We start from the raw sequence: 20,540 nt of genomic DNA, 5'->3' as shown, positions 1-20,540 counted from the left end.
TTACAAAAGTCTATATAATTATGCAGCTGTTTTGATATTTTACATTTGTGAATGATCAAAGGAATATCTTTTTTCTCAATTTTAATGGGGGAAAAGATCACATCAACTCAACTATCCCTTTCTTTTAATGCTAGTTTAAGATCATTGAATCTTATTTCATTACATATTTGATAATTGGTTTAATTTAGAAGGACAAAAACATTGTTTAAGTGTTAATTTTACTGTTTCTCATAATTGTGTTTATCTTGCTATTTATTGACTAACTGGAATCTGCCAGTCTTATGGCATGCTTACCGTGTAACATGTGTTATCATTTTTTTATACTTTTGTTATAAATAATATATAAATTTCTATGTGTTCCTGTACTACTCTATTGGTAAGACAATGTTCCACAAAACACTATGACGAGGACCCATTCAAAATGTTAACAGAAATATTGATGTAAACATTAAAATCAAACACTCCCAAACTAAGACCCAAACAATATTAAAGCAAAACAGAACACAAAAGTGAACTAAACTACACCCAAATGACAACAATATTCAGCCTAGCAATTTGGAAAAAGAAAATACCATCCAAAACACAGCAATATCTTGCACGACTCTCCTGAAGAAAAATCCAACAGAAAAAGCAACATTTGAAGACAAATTTATAATTACTTGTCTCGATACCATTCCCTTCTCCTCCACCCCCTTACCCCTCCTACCATTGTTTGAATGTTTAAAGTTATAACAAAATCTTCAAAACATCACATCTTCATGCGCTGGGAAATGAAATCTATTGTGAACGAACGCACATCACTTCTAGTATATTACATATCGTCCTTGTTTTCACGAAGTGACGGTAGTGAGGAAAATCGTAACGCAAAGTGAATGCATTTTTTTTTCACTACCGTCACTTCGTGAAAACAGCGACTATATATGTAGCTTAATTGTCTTACCTGAGTAATTTTCTGCCTTCACCGATGCTAAAATTGATAAAAGTATTGAAATTTTCATGAGAACATGCACAAAATAATATTATGTAAAAACATGAGTTAAATGTATAAGTTAAATGTATAAGGCTGCGTATTATAAAGAGTTATGATTGATCTTAAGTTTGATCAAAGCACGACGAGCCATAGACTTGCGCTCAATATTAACCTTATGGTCAATCAAAAGGCTTTTTAATACATGGGCAAGGTTGTTAATATGATGCAATTTATACAAAATCGGCAATGATTATCTCTGGTAACAGAATGAATTGTTTACCTCATTCCGTTACCGCAGATAAAAATTATAATAGCTTACATGTATATTACAGGGTAGTCCACACATCAAAAGTTTAAACATGTAAAATCGCAACTTCAAATGAGTATGAACAAATGTGTGCTTTTCCACACATGACCAGTATGGGCACAAAAAGTTCCTAGTGGGTTTCTGGAAGCTCTATGGTTCTTAGAGGTTTCTGGTGCAATCTGAGCCATATTTAGAAGCAATTTCAAACAAACTTTTACAAATAATGTTTCAAAAATGATTTTCAGAATGATTTTAACTTGTCACTGATTTTCAGCCCCCTCATGGACCTTCCTGGTCAACTAGACCATGTATTAAGAAAAAATAAGAATTTATCCAAATCCATGGCTTTTACCAACAAAGTGTATGAAATTTCAATATAAATGACATGATACCTATTATTAAACAATGTATAGATGCAGTCTGCTTTAGCATTAAGTGTGTAAGTAAATTAGAATGTTCACATTAATAAGCGCAAAGGGGCCATGTATAGTGAATACAATGAACAAATGAAACTTAAAATAACATGTCTCTCATAATTAGTAGTAGTAATGACGATTGAGCTTCATGAATTTTCTTAAGCTATGAAGAGGGTAGTGACATTGGAGTCCCAGGAGCATCACATACGTGAGTGCTACATGGAAGCCACTTTTTTATTATTAACTCTTTACCTGCTAGAGATTGAAATCATAGATTGCCAAATTATGTCGGAGTATGTTTTTACATACATGTTGTATGTGTGATAAACGTTGACTGTGGTAATCCACTGTTTGCTCCATTAATAGACAAAAGCAGAGAAAGGGTTTAGAATTAAGAAAACCAAAGTTGAGCTTATATGTTGGGAGCAAACTCCCGTTGGTCACAGTGATTTCATTTGTTTTGTTGCCCCTTTTAGGCTGCCTAGTGGAACATGCTGAGAAAGCATTTATGCACTTTATGAATTTGTTTGGGTTGTTGCTTTAGGTTTTAAAGTTTTGTTTTTATCATGAATTGTGTATGTATGATTGCTGTTGAAAAAGAAGAAAGAGGAGGAGGAGGAGGAGGAGAAGAAAAGAAGCAAGAAGAAGAAGAAAAACCCCATAATTACCTGCTTTTTGGCTCTGGCATCGGGGTGGGTGTCTCGGAAGCAGCTTCCTCCAGAGCCTTCTTCATCTTGTCATTAAGGACCTCCTGGATGATGGCGTTGGTGCTGTTCAGAATGTCTGCATCTCGCCCCTTCTCGTCCATCACCCGTGTCACCAGCTCCGCGTTCTCCGCCTGCAGTCTGTAGAGGGATTCTTCATTCTTGCTGCACAGCAGCGTCATGTTCTGTAACTCGTCTCGTAAGTCCTGGTGAAAGAGAGAGAGAGAGAGAGAGAGAGAGAGAGAGTACAGGAGGTTAGAATAGGTATGGTTAGCCCACGATCAGTTCCTTCTTTTCCTCTTCGATTTCTTCTACTCCTCTACATCCTCTTCCAACCTCCTTCTCTCTTCTTTCATTCCATCACCTCCTCCATCTCCTCTTTCTCGTTCCCCTCCCCTTGAGTACGAACCTCACATTTCATAATAAGTTATGACCTTTATTGTTAGTGATACGCCATTGTGAATGGCAATCAAATCAATGATTGTGCATAGTACCTAAAGGCAGGACTGCACTACTAGTAAACAATGCCTAATCGATGACCATTGGTCCCCCATGATCCTCTTTTTCTTATGTTAATTGAGAGCTGATTTGATGAGATAAGCACCTGTCAGTGACTGTGCAGGGAGGTCTAATCCCTCCTGGCCAAACTAGTGCAGACAGGCTTTAAAGGACAACTTGGAATGAATCAAGAACATATCATAACGTGACCAGAAAAGAACAAACTAAATGTTATGAATGTGCATTCATTGTGTTGCAAGTAAGCCTGAATCCGATGACCGGGGTAATAATATGTGCTGCGCCTAGAAACAAAGTATTAGGCGCATTATAAATGTGAGCTATTATTATAATTATGAACAGCCCGTGATAAACAAAATAATGGTTCATGGCACCAGGGCATCAATGCATCTGTCCTGCACTTGAATATGAAGATTTTTTTTAAAACCTACCTCATTTGTTTTCCTCAGTTCTAGCACTGCCATTTCAAGGTTCCTGATTTCATCTTCATACGCACCGACCCTGATGAGGGCTTCATTTAAACTGATTAGAAAGAAAGGACGTTGAATTAAAATGGTATTTATCAAAATCAAACTGGCTGCATGAGAGCTCAGTTACATGGAATGCACAAAGTAAATCATAAAAGCAAAATAAAAATACATTATGATCCTATAATCATGTAGATAAGAAAGAGAGGGGATAGGGAGCCAGAGAAAGAGAGAAAGAGAGAAAGAGAGAAAGAGAGAAAGAGAGAGAGAGTGAGAGAGAGAGAGAGAGAGAGAGAGAGAGAGAGAGAGACCCCAAAATAAGTTTTATAGAGATTATGTCCAGGAAAAAAAATTTAAGATCTACCTTTCTTCATTCTTCTGTAACTCAGACTCCTTTGTTTTGAGTAAGGCTGTGAGATCAATCAGTTGCTGGGCATTCTACAGAGGAATCAAGAATCAAGACAAATTTAGCAGTTGATAATATTAACAGTATTAATGTAAGGTTTTAATTTCACTGACCCAAGTGGTTACTTGTTTATTTTACACTGTACATTTAGTTTTCCACTCCGATATGCTTTAGCGCACTCCTGACCTACATTCATTCTCTCATGTCTGCTAGCTCTTGGCTTCTATTGTTCTGTCCCTATTCATTCATCCTCATGCACATTACCTGCTATAGCACCACACACACACACACTCTTCCTTATCTCTTAGCTATTCAACCCAGCACACATGGCACATGGCACTCTATCTTTTACAAGCTTTTCTATTGGTTACCTATTTATTGTCCAATCTTGTGATTGGTTATTATTGTTTGATGGACTGGATGTCAGCCATCTTGGCAGCCATTTTGTGGTTGGAATAAAATCTGATAGTGCAGCTCAAGTCCTCAACCATGTGAGACCACTTTGTTTTGTGTGGGACTTTACAACTGGTGCCAGCAGTGGTTTTTCTGCACTAAACTGTAATTGCAGCCTTCCTTCATATGTAGAAATTCCTGCAGTGTTTTTAGTGGTGAGTTGCAAAGTGAAATTCTCCCTCCATCTGTATATGAATGTGAATGTTTGAGAGCATGATATCACCCTTCTTCTGCACTGATTGACCTCCCTTCATTTTAAGCTGAGGCAGTTAGTGTTTGTGTGTATTCAACCTCCTTCATTAATTACTGAAGTTTCATCTTGACTTCTTGAGCCTTGATTTTTTCCTACATCAGTAGTTTTGTGAATTCCTTCATTCATCCTTCATCAGTAAGTGAGATTTCCTTTACCCTTCTTCATACTGGAACTGTATTTTGGTGAATATTCCTGCATTCATCCTTCATCGGTGACTGAGGTTTTTTTCTTCACCCCTCATACAGTTCTGTATTTTTCAAGCAACTTATCACATCCAGGCGTAGCAACATAACCAGTTGCAGAATACACCCTCCTTCCATCATAGCCGCTCGCCACAGATATTTCAACTGTTGAGTTTGCATTTTCTTCATCTGCACTCAGAGTGACCCCCCCCCCCCCCCCCTCCTTCACATTGGCTCATTCAGTAAGTTTTACTGGGTTGATATCTTGTTGATGATCATATCTGTTGAGTCGATTGCTTCTAACTCCTACAGTATGGCATCTTATCGCATGGAATTGCCAGAAGTGTTTACGGGAGAGAACGGCAAAGACTTCCGTCAATGGATACGCCGATTTGAAGTTGCTGCACAGGCGTTTTCGGACACTTCTATCAACTTGACCACCCTCCTTCCGGCAAGACTAGCAGGATCAGCCTTCATCGTGTGGGAGAGCTTGTCTGCTTCGGACAAGAAGGATTTCAAGAAGATGAAAGAGAAACTCTCTCAGGTTTTCGGCCAGACACAGTTTATTGACACATTCAAGTCTTGTATTACTGCCCGAACTCGCCAACCAGGTGAGCCTTTAGAAGTGTTTGCATCAGCCATTGCTTCCTTAGTAGAAGAGGCTTTCCCGTCTTATGATGACAATGCAAAAGGTGGTGAGAGATTTCGACGATTTGTTGCCGGGGTAGACAAACCGCTTCAAGTTAAGATTCACGAGCTCGGAGGCTTTGATTTTGACGAGGCCTTGAAGATCGCACTTCGTGTAGAAAGAGCACACCAAGCACACGATTTTGGTATAGTAGCAGCTGTAGATGATCGGGTCCAGGACAAGACGCCTGCAGAATCATCAGTCTTACGACTACTACTGCCAAGACTCAACGAGTTAGAAAAGAAGCTGGATAGGATGTCTTTAAAGTTAGAGACAGTTGAAAGGCCTAGCAGATCTCAGCAACGTGGTGGCAGCCCATCAGGACGCTCCCATGAGGGAAGACACATGGAACGTCGTGGGTCTCCGTCACCAAGCCGTGACTACCGAAGACACAGGTCGCCAGAATATACAAGACAGAGATCTCCAGAATATGCAAGACACCGATCTCCAGGATATTCAAGACACAGATCTCCGGAATATGCAGGACGCAGATCTCCTGAGTATGCAAGACGCATATCTCCAAGCCCTAATCGGAGCTACGCATATCAATCTAGGACTTCACCCTCTAGACGGCCCTATGAATCGTCTAGCAGCCGAAATCAGCAGCATCCTTCCACTGCAGGTTATCAAGTTGACTCCCATAGACAGGCTCCCTATCGTCAAGTTCGTTTTGAAGACCAGCAGCAGGGAAACTTCTGGTAGTTGAGGAAGAGGGCCATTCATCAGCTACACACACCAAGGCCCCAATACGAATAGCACCTATTTCGCCAAAGAAATCGCCCTACATCCCTATCGTTATCGACAATGTCTATGTATTGGCACTCGTAGATAGTGGATCATTCATCTCTCTGTTGAGTGCCAAATTTTTGTCATCCATTCCAGCATCGCAAAGGAGCCCATTGGAAAAGTTGACATCCATGGCATCTACTATCACAGGTGGGCTGGTAGACAACATTGGGACAATCGTACCATCTCTGCACTTAGGGAACAAGGCTACACAACACAAGTTCGTTGTTGCACGCAACATCACTCATTCAGTTGTCCTTGGATGGGACTTTATTGACAGCCAGAATGCCTGCATATCGCCAACATCGTTCAACATGCCTGGAAATGTTATTCCCTTCATCGATCGTCAGCAATACCAAGCCCCGCTGAAATGTAAAGTTTCTCTTGTTGGACAAGCTTGGATTCCCCCAAGCTGCGAAACTCACGTCCAGGGAAGAGTGTCGTCGCCACAGTTCGACATCATACCAAGAGACTATGATGGCTACTTTGAACCTACATTGCAAGATCACATTCCTGTTATCGGTGCCAGATCTCTGTTCAAGCCTCAAGATGGTCTTATTCTAGTACGCCTCATTAATCCCTCTGACGAAGCAGTCGATCTACCTGCAGACACCTGCCTTGGTCAATTCTTCTCCATTACTGGGGATACCGAAGAGGAATACAAGATCATGAGCGTAACTACTGACGCTGATCCACAAGTGACAGACAAGTCACCAGTTGCTGGTGTTCTCCCTTCTTCAGAACTCACGAGGACAGAGTACGAGAAAGCTGAACATCTTCTTCAGACCTACAGTGATATTTTCAGCACGACGTCTCAGGATATTGGTCAGACCGACATTATTCATCACCACATTGACACCACCACAGCTACTCCAATACGACAGAGGGCGTATCGAACTTCACCAGCAATGAGAGTGGAAATTCAGGAGCAAGTGGACGAACTTCTGCAAAGAGGCATCATTGAAGAGAGCTTCAGCCCATGGGCGAGCCCAATCGTCATGGTGAAGAAGAAGGACAACACATACAGATTTTGCGTGGATTACAGAAAACTCAATGCAGTAACTGTTCGAGATTCTCACCCTATTCCACGTCAAGATGATTCAATTGACTCCCTTTCTTCATCAGCATATTTCAGCGTCATGGACTTATCAAGTGGATATTGGCAGGTCAAGCTCGATCCCCAAGATACAGAGAAGACTGCTTTTACCACAGGCACAGGGCTTTACCAGTTCACTGTCATGCCATTCGGACTGGTCAACGCTCCCATGACATTTCAGCGTCTCATGGAAGCCGTTCTGCATGGCCTCCACTGGTCTACATGCCTGGTATACCTTGATGACTGCATAGTCATGGGCAAGGACTTTGATGATCATTGCAAGAACCTCCAAGAAGTATTGCAACGATTCAGAGACGCTGGACTCAAACTTAAACCCTCAAAGTGTGGCTTTTTCAAGAAAGAAGTTACGTATCTTGGCCACATAATCAACACCGAAGGAGTGAAACCTGACCCAAACAACGTTGAGAAAGTCAAGTCCTGGCCTCAGCCGAGGACACCTACAGATGTCCGATCCTTCCTTGGCCTGGCATCTTTCTACCGACGTTTTGTGCCGAGTTTCTCTAAGATTGCAACTCCCTTGTCGACCCTTACACAAAAAGGTCAACAGTTTGTATGGACAGCAGAGTGTGAAAAGGCTTTTCAACATCTGAAAGAAGCTCTAACCAATCCACCTCTCCTCGCCTATCCAGACTTTGGAAAGGAGTTCATCCTATCTTCAGATGCATCCCTTCATGCAGTTGGTGCTGTCCTCTCACAGACTCAAGATGGTAAAGAACGTGTAATCTCCTACTTCAGCCAAACTCTCAGCGCTACGCAGAAGAAATGGTCTACTTATGATCGAGAGCTCCGGGCAATTGTTACAGCTGTTCGCCATTTTCGTCATTATCTAAGACACCAACACTTCACTATCCTGACAGACCACAAACCTCTTTTGGCTCTCAGGAAGTTCCCAATTCAAGATGATGCAACTGGGAAGAGAACACGATGGATATTGGAACTCAATTCCTACACGTTCAGCCTTATTCACAAGAAAGGACAATCACACAGAAATGCGGATGCATTATCTAGACGCCCGAGTCAAGAGAGCCAAGTCACTCCAAGATTGACGGATCAGCTACTCAAGCACATGGTGACCAATCCATTGTGTAATGCAGTCGAGACTCGTTCATCAGCAAACACATCTACTCCCAATGATGCAACGAGGCAGTCTGCACCAAACGTCCTTCATCCTTACCGTGGTGTAATCCTGGACAGTGATGTAGATGTTCAACATGAACAGCAACTAGATCAAGACATCAGTACAGTCATCGAATGCGTCAACAATGGTGAGCGGCCAACCATTCGACAGATCCGTAGACACAACCCCCGGGTTAGACGTCTCTTGTGGCAGTATCCCAAATTCATCCTCCAAGACGGTATACTCTACAGGAAGAAGAAAGACAAGCTTGGTAATCTCTCATTCCAACTTGTCGTACCAAACTCCCTCATTCCAAGGGTACTCCAAGAGTTACACGGTGACCCATCATCCGGACATTTCGGCGCTCATCGCACAATACAGAGAGCAGAGTCAATGTGCTATTGGCCCTTCATGAACAAGGAAATCACTGATTTCTGCAACACATGCACAGCTTGCGAGTCCTTCCGGTTACCAACCCCTAAGCATCAAGCACCCTTACGTCCCATTACCACTACTCGCCCTTTGGAGATGGTCTTTGCCGACATTGCTGAGCTTCCAAGTTCAAGACGAGGATTTCGCTATATACTCGTTGTGACTGATCATTTCAGCAAATATGTCAATACCTTCCCAATGAAAGATCAGACTGCTCCAACCATCGCCAAACATCTGTTTGAAGAATATGTGAAAGAACATGGTATTCCAGAGACTTTGCACACCGACCAAGGTCGACAGTTCGAGTCCAGATTAGTGCAAGAACTATGCAGCAAATTGGGCATCAAAAAGTCTAGGTCGACACCCTATCATCCCCAAGGAGCTGGCATAGTCGAACGTTGTAATCGCACCATCAAAGATCAACTTGCGAAGTACATTTCTCATCAAGGAGGAGAATGGGACACTCACATCAATCAAGTCCAGTTAGCGTACAACACAAGTACTCATGCCTCAACAGGTTTGACGCCATACTACATCATGCATGGCAGGGAAGACCGTACACCTGCGAACATCACCTGTTCAACTCCCCCTCCATCGTCATCTGGCAAGACACTCCTCGAATACACAACCAACCTGTCTGAGCGATTGAGAAAAGCATGGGAGTACACCATACAAAATACACGACAGCAACAGCAACAACAGAAACGACAGTATGATGTGAAGAAACGCATTTCAAAGTATGACACAGGTGACTTTGTTTGGTTACATGACCCAACCAACATCAGGAACAAACTTGAACCAAACTGGAAAGGTCCTTTCAGAGTATCTTCCTCATCAGATGATGGACTACATTATGACATAGTTCATGTCCATGATGAAAAGTTCAAGCGACGGGTCCATCATAATCGTTTGAAACCGCATCGAGCTAGAGCCCCACAAGTGATGTCAACTCCACCATCCCCACCAACCCCACAGCCTACGTCACTACATGGGACTGAGAGGACAACGACACAGTGCCCACCAGGTCCCCCAGCAGAAGACGAGACTAGGAGAACGGTGCAGTCAACTCAACCTACTAGCCATGGACCAGCCTATATCACGTGGTCATCTCGACCACCAGATCGCATCCTCCATCACGAGCAGTCGAACCATGACCGACCATCACGGTCAAGTTTGTCTGTTCGGCAACAAGCCTCAAACCAGCCAACCAGTTCAACAGAACGCATCCTCCATCACCGACAGTCAGACCATGACCAACCGTCACGGTCAAGTTTGTCTGTTCGGCAACAAGCATCAAACCAGCCAACCAATTCTAGCCACCAATCCAGGCTAATTGACTCAGCCCCACTTCAGCAACAACCTAGGCCATCACTGCCGACTACCCAAACCCAACATCAGCTGTCCTCGCCGGTTGGCCAACTTCAACTCAGACCCCAATATCAACTGAGGTCGACGACTCACCAATCTCAACTTTGGCCATCCTCATCAGCTGAGCAACCTAAGCCTTCCTCATCCGCTGACCAACCTCAACCTCAGCCATCCTCATCAGCTGACCAACGCCAACATCAGCCGTCCTCATCCGCTGACCAACCCCAACATCAGCCGTCCTCATCCGCTGACCAACCCCAACATCAGCCGTCCTCATCCGCTGACCAACCCCTACCTCAGCCGTCCTCATCCGCACGTTCGAGATCTGGTCGACAGGTTAAAGTACCCGCAAAGTTTCAAGATTACGAACTGTAAAGACTTTCGAGGAATAATGTTTGCAATAGTGATAGATAATTGGAAGACATGCTGATTTTAACTTTTCTCTGTCATACCTTGCATTGCTACATTGTTCGTGACAATATGTTATTGAGGGAATTGTTGATTTGGGAACGTTTTGGAGGATTTATGATATTTTTGTAGGACTTTTCAGTAAAGATAGGATTAAATTGTCAGTTTTAATGTTTAGACGGGAAAAAGAAGACAAACTTTCAAGCATTTTGTCATGTGTTTTTCCATCAAATTTGTTAGTTACACGTCAATTGGGTGAACTCCTCAATGCGCCCATCTTTTATTTTTTTTTTAAAAAGAAGAAAAAAGACTAAAATGTCAATTTTGATTGCAATTTTGCAATTGTGCTCAATTTTAAGAAGAAAAAAAAGTTTAAAAAATGTGAGATTCAGATTGTGTTGGTCACAGGGTTGACCTGCATTATTTTACAAAAAGGACTATATAAATGTGTCAACGACAAACATTGATGGGATTATTTGATTTTAAGTACATGTTTACATTGTTTTCTTAACATCATTTTTAGTCATTTGACTTATATTGATGTTTTTAGATATTTGGATTTAAAACAGATTCTTGAGACATGAATTCATAAGATGTGTTTTTTTCTCATTACATAAATCATGTGTAGTCGAGATTGTATCGACCATAGACACGGTATTTGTATAATGTCTCCTTAAATCTGAGACAGTTTTGAGAGAGTTATGTCAGAATGCATGCATATTCTCTGTGTACATTGTATTTCATTATTCAATTGGCTAAATTATTCCAAAGATAATTTTAACAGTAACTCACGAAACAGTGATATATATTTTTTTTTTTAGGTGAAGACATTGCCTGTTCATGTATTTTTTAATTTTTTTTGAAAATTGCCAAATTGGATATGAAAGATGGGATATTTTGTCATCGACAGAAACAGGAAAAAAGGAAATTATTTAATGTTTATGTCTACAAATCATCAGACTGGAATTTTCAGGGTGAAAAAGGATAGAACCCATTGAAGTTGGGACGTTGCTTGAAAGATGTTCATTGATGAAAGCATACCATTTTTTTGTATTCGCTATATGTGTGACCTTTCAAGTTAAACAGTTTAATTTTCCCTAATATGAATAGATGCTGTTCCTTAAAAAAAAAAAAAGGGAAAAAAAGAGGGAATTGTACAGAAGGAAAACTTCATGATTTGATGTGTTCAGGTATTTCAAGCAAATTTTATGTGACTCATTTTCTTCGGAAACAAATGCATGTTAATACGATGTATCTTTTAAAATGAGGACATTTTTCTGTGAAGATGGTATATTATGTAAGGTTTTAATTTCACTGATCCAAGTGGTTACTTGTTTATTTTACACTGTACATTTAGTTTTCCACTCCGATATGCTTTAGCGCACTCCTGACCTACATTCATTCTCTCATGTCTGCTAGCTCTTGGCTTCTATTGTTCTGTCCCTATTCATTCATCCTCATGCACATTACCTGCTATAGCACCACACACACACACACTCTTCCTTATCTCTTAGCTATTCAACCCAGCACACATGGCACATGGCACTCTATCTTTTACAAGCTTTTCTATTGGTTACCTATTTATTGTCCAATCTTGTGATTGGTTATTATTGTTTGATGGACTGGATGTCAGCCATCTTAGCAGCCATTTTGTGGTTGGAATAAAATCTGATAGTGCAGCTCAAGTCCTCAACCATGTGAGACCACTTTGTTTTGTGTGGGACTTTACATTAATACCACCAAATTGGTGATATGTGCCACCCTGTATACATGTAAATATCAGAAAGAAATAAACAAATGAATAATATCAATCAACATGATTATGTCAAGACATCAATACCAACTTCATGAGCCTGTCTATCTGTGTTCTTCAAAATATGTTAAAATTACACTGTTATCACCTCTTCAAACATACTCCCTTCCTCCCCTCTCTCTCTCCCTCTCTTTCTCTCTCACTCTCCCTCTCTCACTCTCCCTCTCTCACTCTCCCTCTCTTTCTCTCTCTCTCTCTTTCTCTCTCTTCTGTTTCCCCTCATCCCTTTGTATCCTGCAATCTGCCTTCTTCTATTTCTTTTCAATCTACCTTTCTTCCTCTTTCTCTTTCTCTCTCACTCTCTTCTGTTTCCCCTCATCCCTTTGTATCCTGCAATCTGCGTTCTTCTATTTCTTTTATATCTACCTTTCTTACTCTACCTCTCTCTCTCTCTTTTTCTCTTTATATAAAAATATTCTGCTACCCCTCATCCTCCCTTCTCTCTTTCTCTCCCTCTCTCTCTCTCTCTCTCTCTCTCTCTCTCCTACCTCTACCTAAATACGCATTTCACTTTGATCTATCTGGCAGACGGAGTAAGATTGCCGGTATCATCTTGAACAACAGTTTAACAAAACCGGACAGATTAGCTGAAGATATTTAACGGGTAATAGTATATCTGAAAAAGCGCTTAGAGACATTGTGTTAAGCGCTATATAAGCAGAATATTATTATTATTATTATCTCAAATTTTAATGAAAATCATTCTTACCTCTCCTTTCTTTCGATGTACATCGGTGAGTTCCTCGTTCAGCTTGAAGCACTTCTGTTCTAGCTGACGATAAGCAGCGCTGCCTTTACCAACGTTCTCCACTGGCCCGGGACTACTAAACATAATCCAGACAGATATGAATCAAACAGATATTTAACCAAGTATAATGGTTTTATTTGGGGAGCTCAACTTTCTTTGAAGTTTCAGTGGTTTTTACAGAGAACCGCACAAAATCGAATTAACATGTAACAAATTAAACAAGTGAGACTTCTTGATTTCCACCTAGGCACAAAGGTAGGACTTTTAGTAGACCAAAAACGTCATTCTCTTATATTGAAGTCTGTTCCTCTGAGACATCTTGCTCTTGCTTGCCTCTATAAAGAGACAGAGGTGCATTGCACTGCATATCTCAAGGTCGGTGCAGTCGGAGCGTGATTGCAGGTCTCATCTCGCACAGCACTTTCACTAAACCAGACCGGTTAGCTAAAGGGGAGTCTTTATATTTCAAAGTTTTACATTGATTTCAACGTTATATTCATAGTACAGAAAAATTACAACTATTTCCTTTCATATCGCTGTTTTTCAAGATCAAACGATAAGTCTAGATAAAGAAAAACAGAGACAAATTTTTCGCCAAATTGTGGCGAAATTGATTTTTTTTTTTTCTCCCACAGTCTGTGTATAAGGAAGGTTAAAAAACTTAACTTTTATTAAAAAAAGTCCCTATACCAAACGACTATTTTTGTCTACACTTTTAGGTGGTCAAGACTACAAGGCAACTGTTAAATTTAGCCCTGACCTATGGAGTATAATACGTGAACTATTATAAGAAAAAAGGTCAAAGGTAAAAGATCCTCACCTTGAGAGTCCTTTGGACTGGAGATCCGTGTTCTCCTGCTGGAGCCGCTCCACCTGGACATGGAGCTGGACGTTCTGCGACCGGGATGCCTCGATCTGGTTGGCAAGTCTTAAATCTGGGTATGATGATAGAATTCAAGAAAATACAAGTTAGTGGACCAATCACAGAATACAGAATGTGTTATAGAAGACAGCCTAAGAGACACCCTAGAAATGTTCAAAGACATCTACAACATATAAATACTTCTGGTGTCCAATGTCCAGGCCTTGTGCATGATCACTCATGTAATGCACGTGGTTATACAACGTAGGTCATAGGTTACAGGTTAAAGGTTAAAGGCCCTATAATAGGGTAAGTCCAGAGTAGGCCCCATGGGTTACCAAATATTACTGAATTGTTTTATGGAATTGTGAACATAAATTGACATTACAACAACAACAAAATCAAATGACATGTTGTTCCTTGAAATGCTAGAGCACCGTATGGCAGCCGTGCTAAAGCCAGGGTAATAATCGGGAGCGCCAGGAGGGTCAAATCTGACTGACGTGAGCGCTGTACAAGAACCCATTATCTTTATTATTATTATTACTTACTTTACTTTAATACACGATGTTGTAGGTCTAAGCCTGTTCATCGATCCAGGATTCTTCCGTGATTACTGCTATTTATGGAGGGAGGAGGTTGTGTGATAACATGAGACAATAGACAACACCTAGACCGGCTCATACAGCAGGCTTACCGGTACACTCTTTGACCAGTGACTATCAAGTCTATTCTTAAAAGAGTTTACCGACCCAGCTGCCACAACGTTTTCTGGGAGACCGTTCCACAGTTCCACGACTCTATTGCTAAAAAAGTATTTTCTTATATCTAGCCTTGAATATTTCTTTTCAAGTTTTCTAGAGTGACCTCGAGTTCTATCTTCTGTACTCATCTTAAAGGGCATCTCTTGCACAGTGTACAAGCCATTCACGTACTTATACACATCGATCATGTCCCCCCTTTTACGCCTGTGAACAAGAGTTGGTAGTTTGAGTTCGGTCAAGCGCTCCTGGTATGTTAAATTTCTAAGGCCAGGAATAATCTTTGTTGCACGTCTTTGTACGCTTTCCAACATCCTCTGTTCTCCTAATCTGTATGGGGACCATGCGGTTTGTCCATATTCTAAAATGGGCCTAACGAGGCCTTTAAACAAAAACGGCATAGTATCAGTATTTAGGTACATAAATGTCCTACGGATAACTCCAAGTACTCGATTCGCTTTGAGAACTGTTTGGGAAACGTGATCTTTAAATGATAGTTGTGAATCTACTAGGACACCTAGGTCCTTTTCTACGTTTGTAACAGATAGTGTTACAGAGTCTGTCCCCTTTTTCATACAATAGTCTGTAGAGGCTTCTGCCGGTAACTTCCCAAGCCTTAAAACAGTACACTTATCAGGATGAAAGCAAAGCTGCCATTTCTCAGCCCATTCTTCCATCCGTGACAGATCCTCTTGAAGTTGCTTTCTTAAATCTGCAGTATCAGCACGGACATACAACTTAGTGTCATCTGCAAACATTGAAATATTTGAGCTGACAACTTTTGGAAGGTCATTGACAAATAGCAAAAATAAACATGGACCCATCTTGGTCCAGTCAACAGATAAACTTAAATTGTAGACAGAGTCAGAAATGTATCACAGAAATAAGCCTTGACTTGCAAATATATCATTAGAAAGCACCCCTAATTATTGTTCAAAGACATCAAAGCCCTATGAAATTAAATGCTTGTGGTGCTCTGTCCATCCATGCCATAAAATAGAGATGCTAAAACACTCTTAAGTATAAATTGCACTAACTATATTATCGAAAGGGCAATGTTTTTAACGGAAGTAAAGGAATCTCAACCGGAAAAAATTATGGAATAATTAAAAAAGAGTGAGTCCGATAAACAAAAGGTTGTTGTACAAAAAATCTTTCTATCAGGAAGTAATATTAGTATCTCCCTTGTATAGAGAACAATAAATATAATAGCAAAACACCATACAATATCATACATGAACGTTGTTTTGATACAAGATAAAGTGCAATATGAAACAATTAAGCGTAATGGTTTATGAAAGACAAAATGACGTACAATAACAATAGATAATGAATGAAAGAAAGGATCATTTAGATTAAAAAATGTGGATAAAATTTAGGACACATTACATGAAGGGGTGATGTGCCATATGTTACACTTACAACTAATAGTACTAATATAACTTGAATGATGAAGTTTAATTAGCCTAATTTAATGGCATCAAGGAGCATCATCGCGGAATCCATTTTTTGTATCACCGACGCACAAATCGTTCGCAAGTATCATCCGCAAAAATGCGGACGATCCTTATTTTTTAGGACACGTCTGTCCGCGTTTACGAAGACGATCCTCGTTTATGCAGACGTGGACGGTCCTTATTCTCGGACCAGCGCCCCTACTGATTTTGGTGAGTTGCACAACAATGTTTCTTCTCCTGTCATGCCTGTTGAAAGACAAAACAGAAGAGAAAGAAGACTCTACACACAAGTGCATACATATACACACATGATCTGAACAAGTGGTTTCTTAAACCATTACAGAGCCCATATGAACTACGATTGCATTTTCATGGGCGGCTCCGCCTTGGACTTGTTGGTGTAAACAATGTTTACATTCACGTTCATTGACGCACAGGTTCAAGCACAGCAGTGCACGTCCCGCCAAGATTGAGTGGAGGAAGCACTCCGCCCGACGCCTTGTTTTCATTATATTTCACAAATGAAACCTTAAAAATAATTTATTATACGTGTATTGTATAGTCAATACTTACGTGTTTCAAACAATGCTTTGAATGGAATGCTCTCTTTTTCGTTTCTCCTTCTTATCCGCATTTGTATCGTCTTTTTCCATGACATCGAAGGGTCCATGGAAGTCGCCATGTTGATCTTTAGCGCCATCTCCCGACCAATTTTGGTTTTGTACAAGAGAGATTTTCCATCAACCATCATAGACCAAAATAAAACTTACGTTGCGAGTTCTATACGATTACATAATTTTGCGGATTATTGTCACATGTCTTCTCTTGGCATGTTGTAGAGCCTTATTTTGAATAATGTGGGTCAGAGAACTTTGAAATGATTATGCTCATGTTTATTTCAGGCTTGTCCAATGCTTTTTCACATGCCAGTCACCCTCAATATAAATCATATATCACTGCTTGCTACATACAAGTTGTACATTATGTATCATGGTCATTGCCAAACCCATTACATTATGTTATCTATCTCCAGTGCAGTGGTGGATCCAGTTCACCTCCCAACCCATTTTGGCGGCCTTTTAAAAAGCGGAAGAGAGTGTGACAAAAGAAAAAATGAAAAAGGTGAGAAAAAAAGTATATGTATTGAGAGAATTGAGAGAGGGCAGATATGAAGGAAAACAAAATACTACCCTCTGTATCATACGTCAAGAACGTTTTGAATGGGGTGGAAACTCCACCCTAAGCGACATGTTAAGGTGTGCAAACAATACAGGAGCGGATCTAGTGGGGTTCGGCGGTTTACCCCCCCCCCCCCCCGGCCAAGTGAAACAAGGGGAAAGGGGGGGGGGGGGGGGGAGAAGAAGAAGAAGAAAAAAGGAAAAAAGTAAAACAGTAAAACGGCGCGATTCAAGTTTGATAAATCCTGGATCTGCCACTGGGTCACCCCCCCCCCCCCCTGGCAAAAAGCTAGATCCGCCCCTGAAATATATGTCTAACTATAGAGAGAGAACACTGACTGGAAAAAACGACAAAATTGAAAGGGTAAAAAAGGTAAAACTACAAAAGAAGTAAATCGAGATAATGAGAGAAAAAGGAGAAAGGACAAAAAGTATGAGCATGAACCTTTAATTTACACATCTAGATTACTTTGCCGATGATTTGGCTTACATGTGACTGCAATGACTTCGGATGAAAGTACGAAGAGCATTTCTCTGATCAAAATTTTTTTTTAAGAGAGAAAGATGGTTATTTTTTCTTCTTCTTCATCTTCTCCTTCTACTTCTTCCAGTTGAGTACCAGCCTCTTAAATAGAGTATTTTTGTACTTTTTGCCGGGCTTTTGTGCAGTGTGCAGGGTGTGGCTGCAAAACGTTCATTTTAATATTCAATAACTAAAACGGTGTGGCGGTGCAAGTAAAAATTTCTAACGAAATGAAATAATGGGGACTGTGTGAATTTCGTTAAAAATGTCAATTTCTATCTCTTGTGACGGCCATCCCGAAGGTTCTAAACTGTTAAAAACTTAAGCGCGTAAGGGGGGAGGGGGCTCTACCCCCTGCAACCCGACTATGGCCTTGAGTCGTATCCCTAGACCCAATTTGCAATACGTAAATACAGAAGTGGTTCTCAAGACTTAGGAGACATAGCCCCCTATATGGGCCTATTTTCTTCGAGAAAACCATTGACATTAATTGCTTTAATCCCGGCCGGCCCTTCCCTTATTTATGAACAACAAAAATAATTTTGATATAACTTTCCGAATCGTCGGGAAAAGTATTTGAATTAGGCCCTGATTGCAATACGGTGATCGAGTTTCTCATCATTCTTGACTATATTAGTTGATATAATGGGGTTAATTGGATCATCTTCGCTTGTCTTTTTCCTGCTCTCTCTCTCTCTCTCTCTCTCTCTCTCTCTCTCTCTCTCTCTCTCTCTTTCTCTCTTATCTTTATCTTTCTCTCTCTCCGACTCTGGAAAAACACCCCCTCCCATTTCGCTTTCTATAGCTCACCTTTAGCATAATTATTTCACATCAATCTTTTCGGGGGCGGATCCAGGTTTTTCCAAGAGGAGGGGGGGGGGGGGGGGGGGGAGGGGGCGAAATTTGAATATCTCGCCGACCAATTTTTCGCTCAGTGAGGGGGGGGGGGGTAAAAAGCACCCTTAAAAATGCCCACGACATTAACAAATATATTTTAAAAAATTACTTTTTTTGTCAGCCCAGTGGGATTAAACCCCCTTAGCCCGGGAGGGCCACCTCTGTCTGACATTATAACATCATAAAGAACAGTTACTGTACATGAACAAATTCACTTTTTATTTCCGTGAGCCGGAAGTAGTCGGAAAAGTGTCAAATTGCAGGTTTTAAGTCTTCAAATTGTACTATTTTTCACAAACTAAAGCTACTATCCTACAATGTAAGTAAATTTATTGACACAGTAATTAGACCCGGTTAGGCCCCGGAGTTAGGCTTTTGTATTCATATTTTATCATCTGTTCGATTTTCCCCTTGTTAGTAGTTCAAATAAAAAGTGAAATATAAAGGATATTTCTTTGTAAACAAAATCATTTGATATTGATATTGGCGGCTTCGAACCTCGGACATCAAAGGTAACAGCACACCAGTATCTTCTATTGTGCAATCATAGAAAATGGCATCTGCTTGGAATAATTTATTGCCAGTTGGGTGTCCAGCTATTACAACTCCTTGGTTTAACCAGCTAGGCTGAGTGGCATTGTGGATAAGCGACCGCTTCACAATGTGAAGGTGTTGAGTTCGATTCCCAGCCACTAAGAGGCTCATTTTTCCTTTTTTAAAGACATATTTTGACCTGATTTAAGTTTTTACATTTTAAGCGACAAAAACAAAATAGGAGAGAGAGAGAGAAAGAAAAAATATATTTCTATCATCACTCTTTAACAAGAGGTAGGAAGAATATCAAAAGCCTTAATACTTTTATTACGAAATCTATACATCTTCCAGACTCGATGAACAACAAAAAGTCTTAATATAAAAAGAGGCAGAGTATAGTCTATACCGTGTGAGTCAAAAAAAAAAGTTTACACTTAGAAAATTGTCATTTATTTTAAAAGTCAGCTATGAACGAAAGGAGTAGTTATAGCAGTGACTAGGCGGACACCAATAGGGTTTGTACACGAATTTGTCCGTACTCGTCCGGACTCGTGTACAAAAGTTTTGACAGCTTACAATACGCGTCTCTATGTCATTTAGACTTTATGAATTTTACATAGAGATTTTTCAGTGACTTATAACACGTGTGGCTATAATGTCACTTCTGACTTCCACGCGAACAAATCAGAATTTTATCTAATATTATTGTATTTAAACAAAAAATATGTTTCCGACTTTTTTGTCTCCATACTCTAACCATCTCGACTCATTGACTCTTTGACTCCCTTTTCATACTTTCTTTCTTTACATTTCACCATATACGACTTTTGTCCATACATTACACATCCCAACTCATTATTATACTTTGATCATTAAGACTCGTTTCCATACTTTCTCAAAGCCGATGAAAATCGCATCATGGCAGCAGAAACGTGGTTCTGGAGGAAAATGCCAAAGATCAGCTGGATGGACAAAAGAACTAACCTAAGTGTTCTACAAGAACTAAACACAGAAAGAGATCTACTTGAAAAAGTGGCCGCCTGATGGGTTACTTTGGACACATTCTGCGTGGCATGCAGTGGGAGCCCCTTAGCAGCACAAATAATAGGAAGCCAAGTAGAAGGAAAAAGAAAAAGAGGCAGACAGAGAAAGCAGTAGTTCGATAACATCAAAGAAT

The 20,540-nt window shown here is 40.5% G+C and overlaps 1 protein-coding gene across 2 annotated transcripts in view; it reads right to left on the bottom strand.

Annotated features, from left to right (window-relative positions):
- LOC576010 (autophagy-related protein 16) overlaps positions 1-16,975 on the bottom strand; it is a 28,266-nt gene extending 11,291 nt beyond the window's left edge. The window contains exons 1-7 of one of the 2 annotated variants that reach the window (XM_030982117.1): positions 16,805-16,975; positions 13,972-14,086; positions 13,113-13,227; positions 3,745-3,818; positions 3,345-3,435; positions 2,362-2,603; positions 941-967 (exon numbers count right to left, since the gene is read on the bottom strand). In XM_030982117.1, coding sequence (XP_030837977.1) covers positions 941-967; positions 2,362-2,603; positions 3,345-3,435; positions 3,745-3,818; positions 13,113-13,227; positions 13,972-14,086; positions 16,805-16,931 — 791 coding nt within the window. In that variant the 5' untranslated portion in view covers positions 16,932-16,975. The remainder of the gene's footprint in view (positions 1-940; positions 968-2,361; positions 2,604-3,344; positions 3,436-3,744; positions 3,819-13,112; positions 13,228-13,971; positions 14,087-16,804) is intronic. The other variant, XM_030982118.1, reaches the window with a different exon arrangement.
- Between the last annotated feature and the right edge of the window lie 3,565 nt (positions 16,976-20,540).

This window comes from Strongylocentrotus purpuratus, unplaced genomic scaffold (genome assembly GCF_000002235.5).
Source record: "Strongylocentrotus purpuratus isolate Spur 01 unplaced genomic scaffold, Spur_5.0 spur5_scaffold_12, whole genome shotgun sequence".
Classification (NCBI taxonomy): Eukaryota; Metazoa; Echinodermata; class Echinoidea; order Camarodonta; family Strongylocentrotidae; genus Strongylocentrotus; species Strongylocentrotus purpuratus.
Note: the sequence above shows the minus strand (reverse complement) of the source record. Positions and strands in the feature narration are given on the sequence as shown.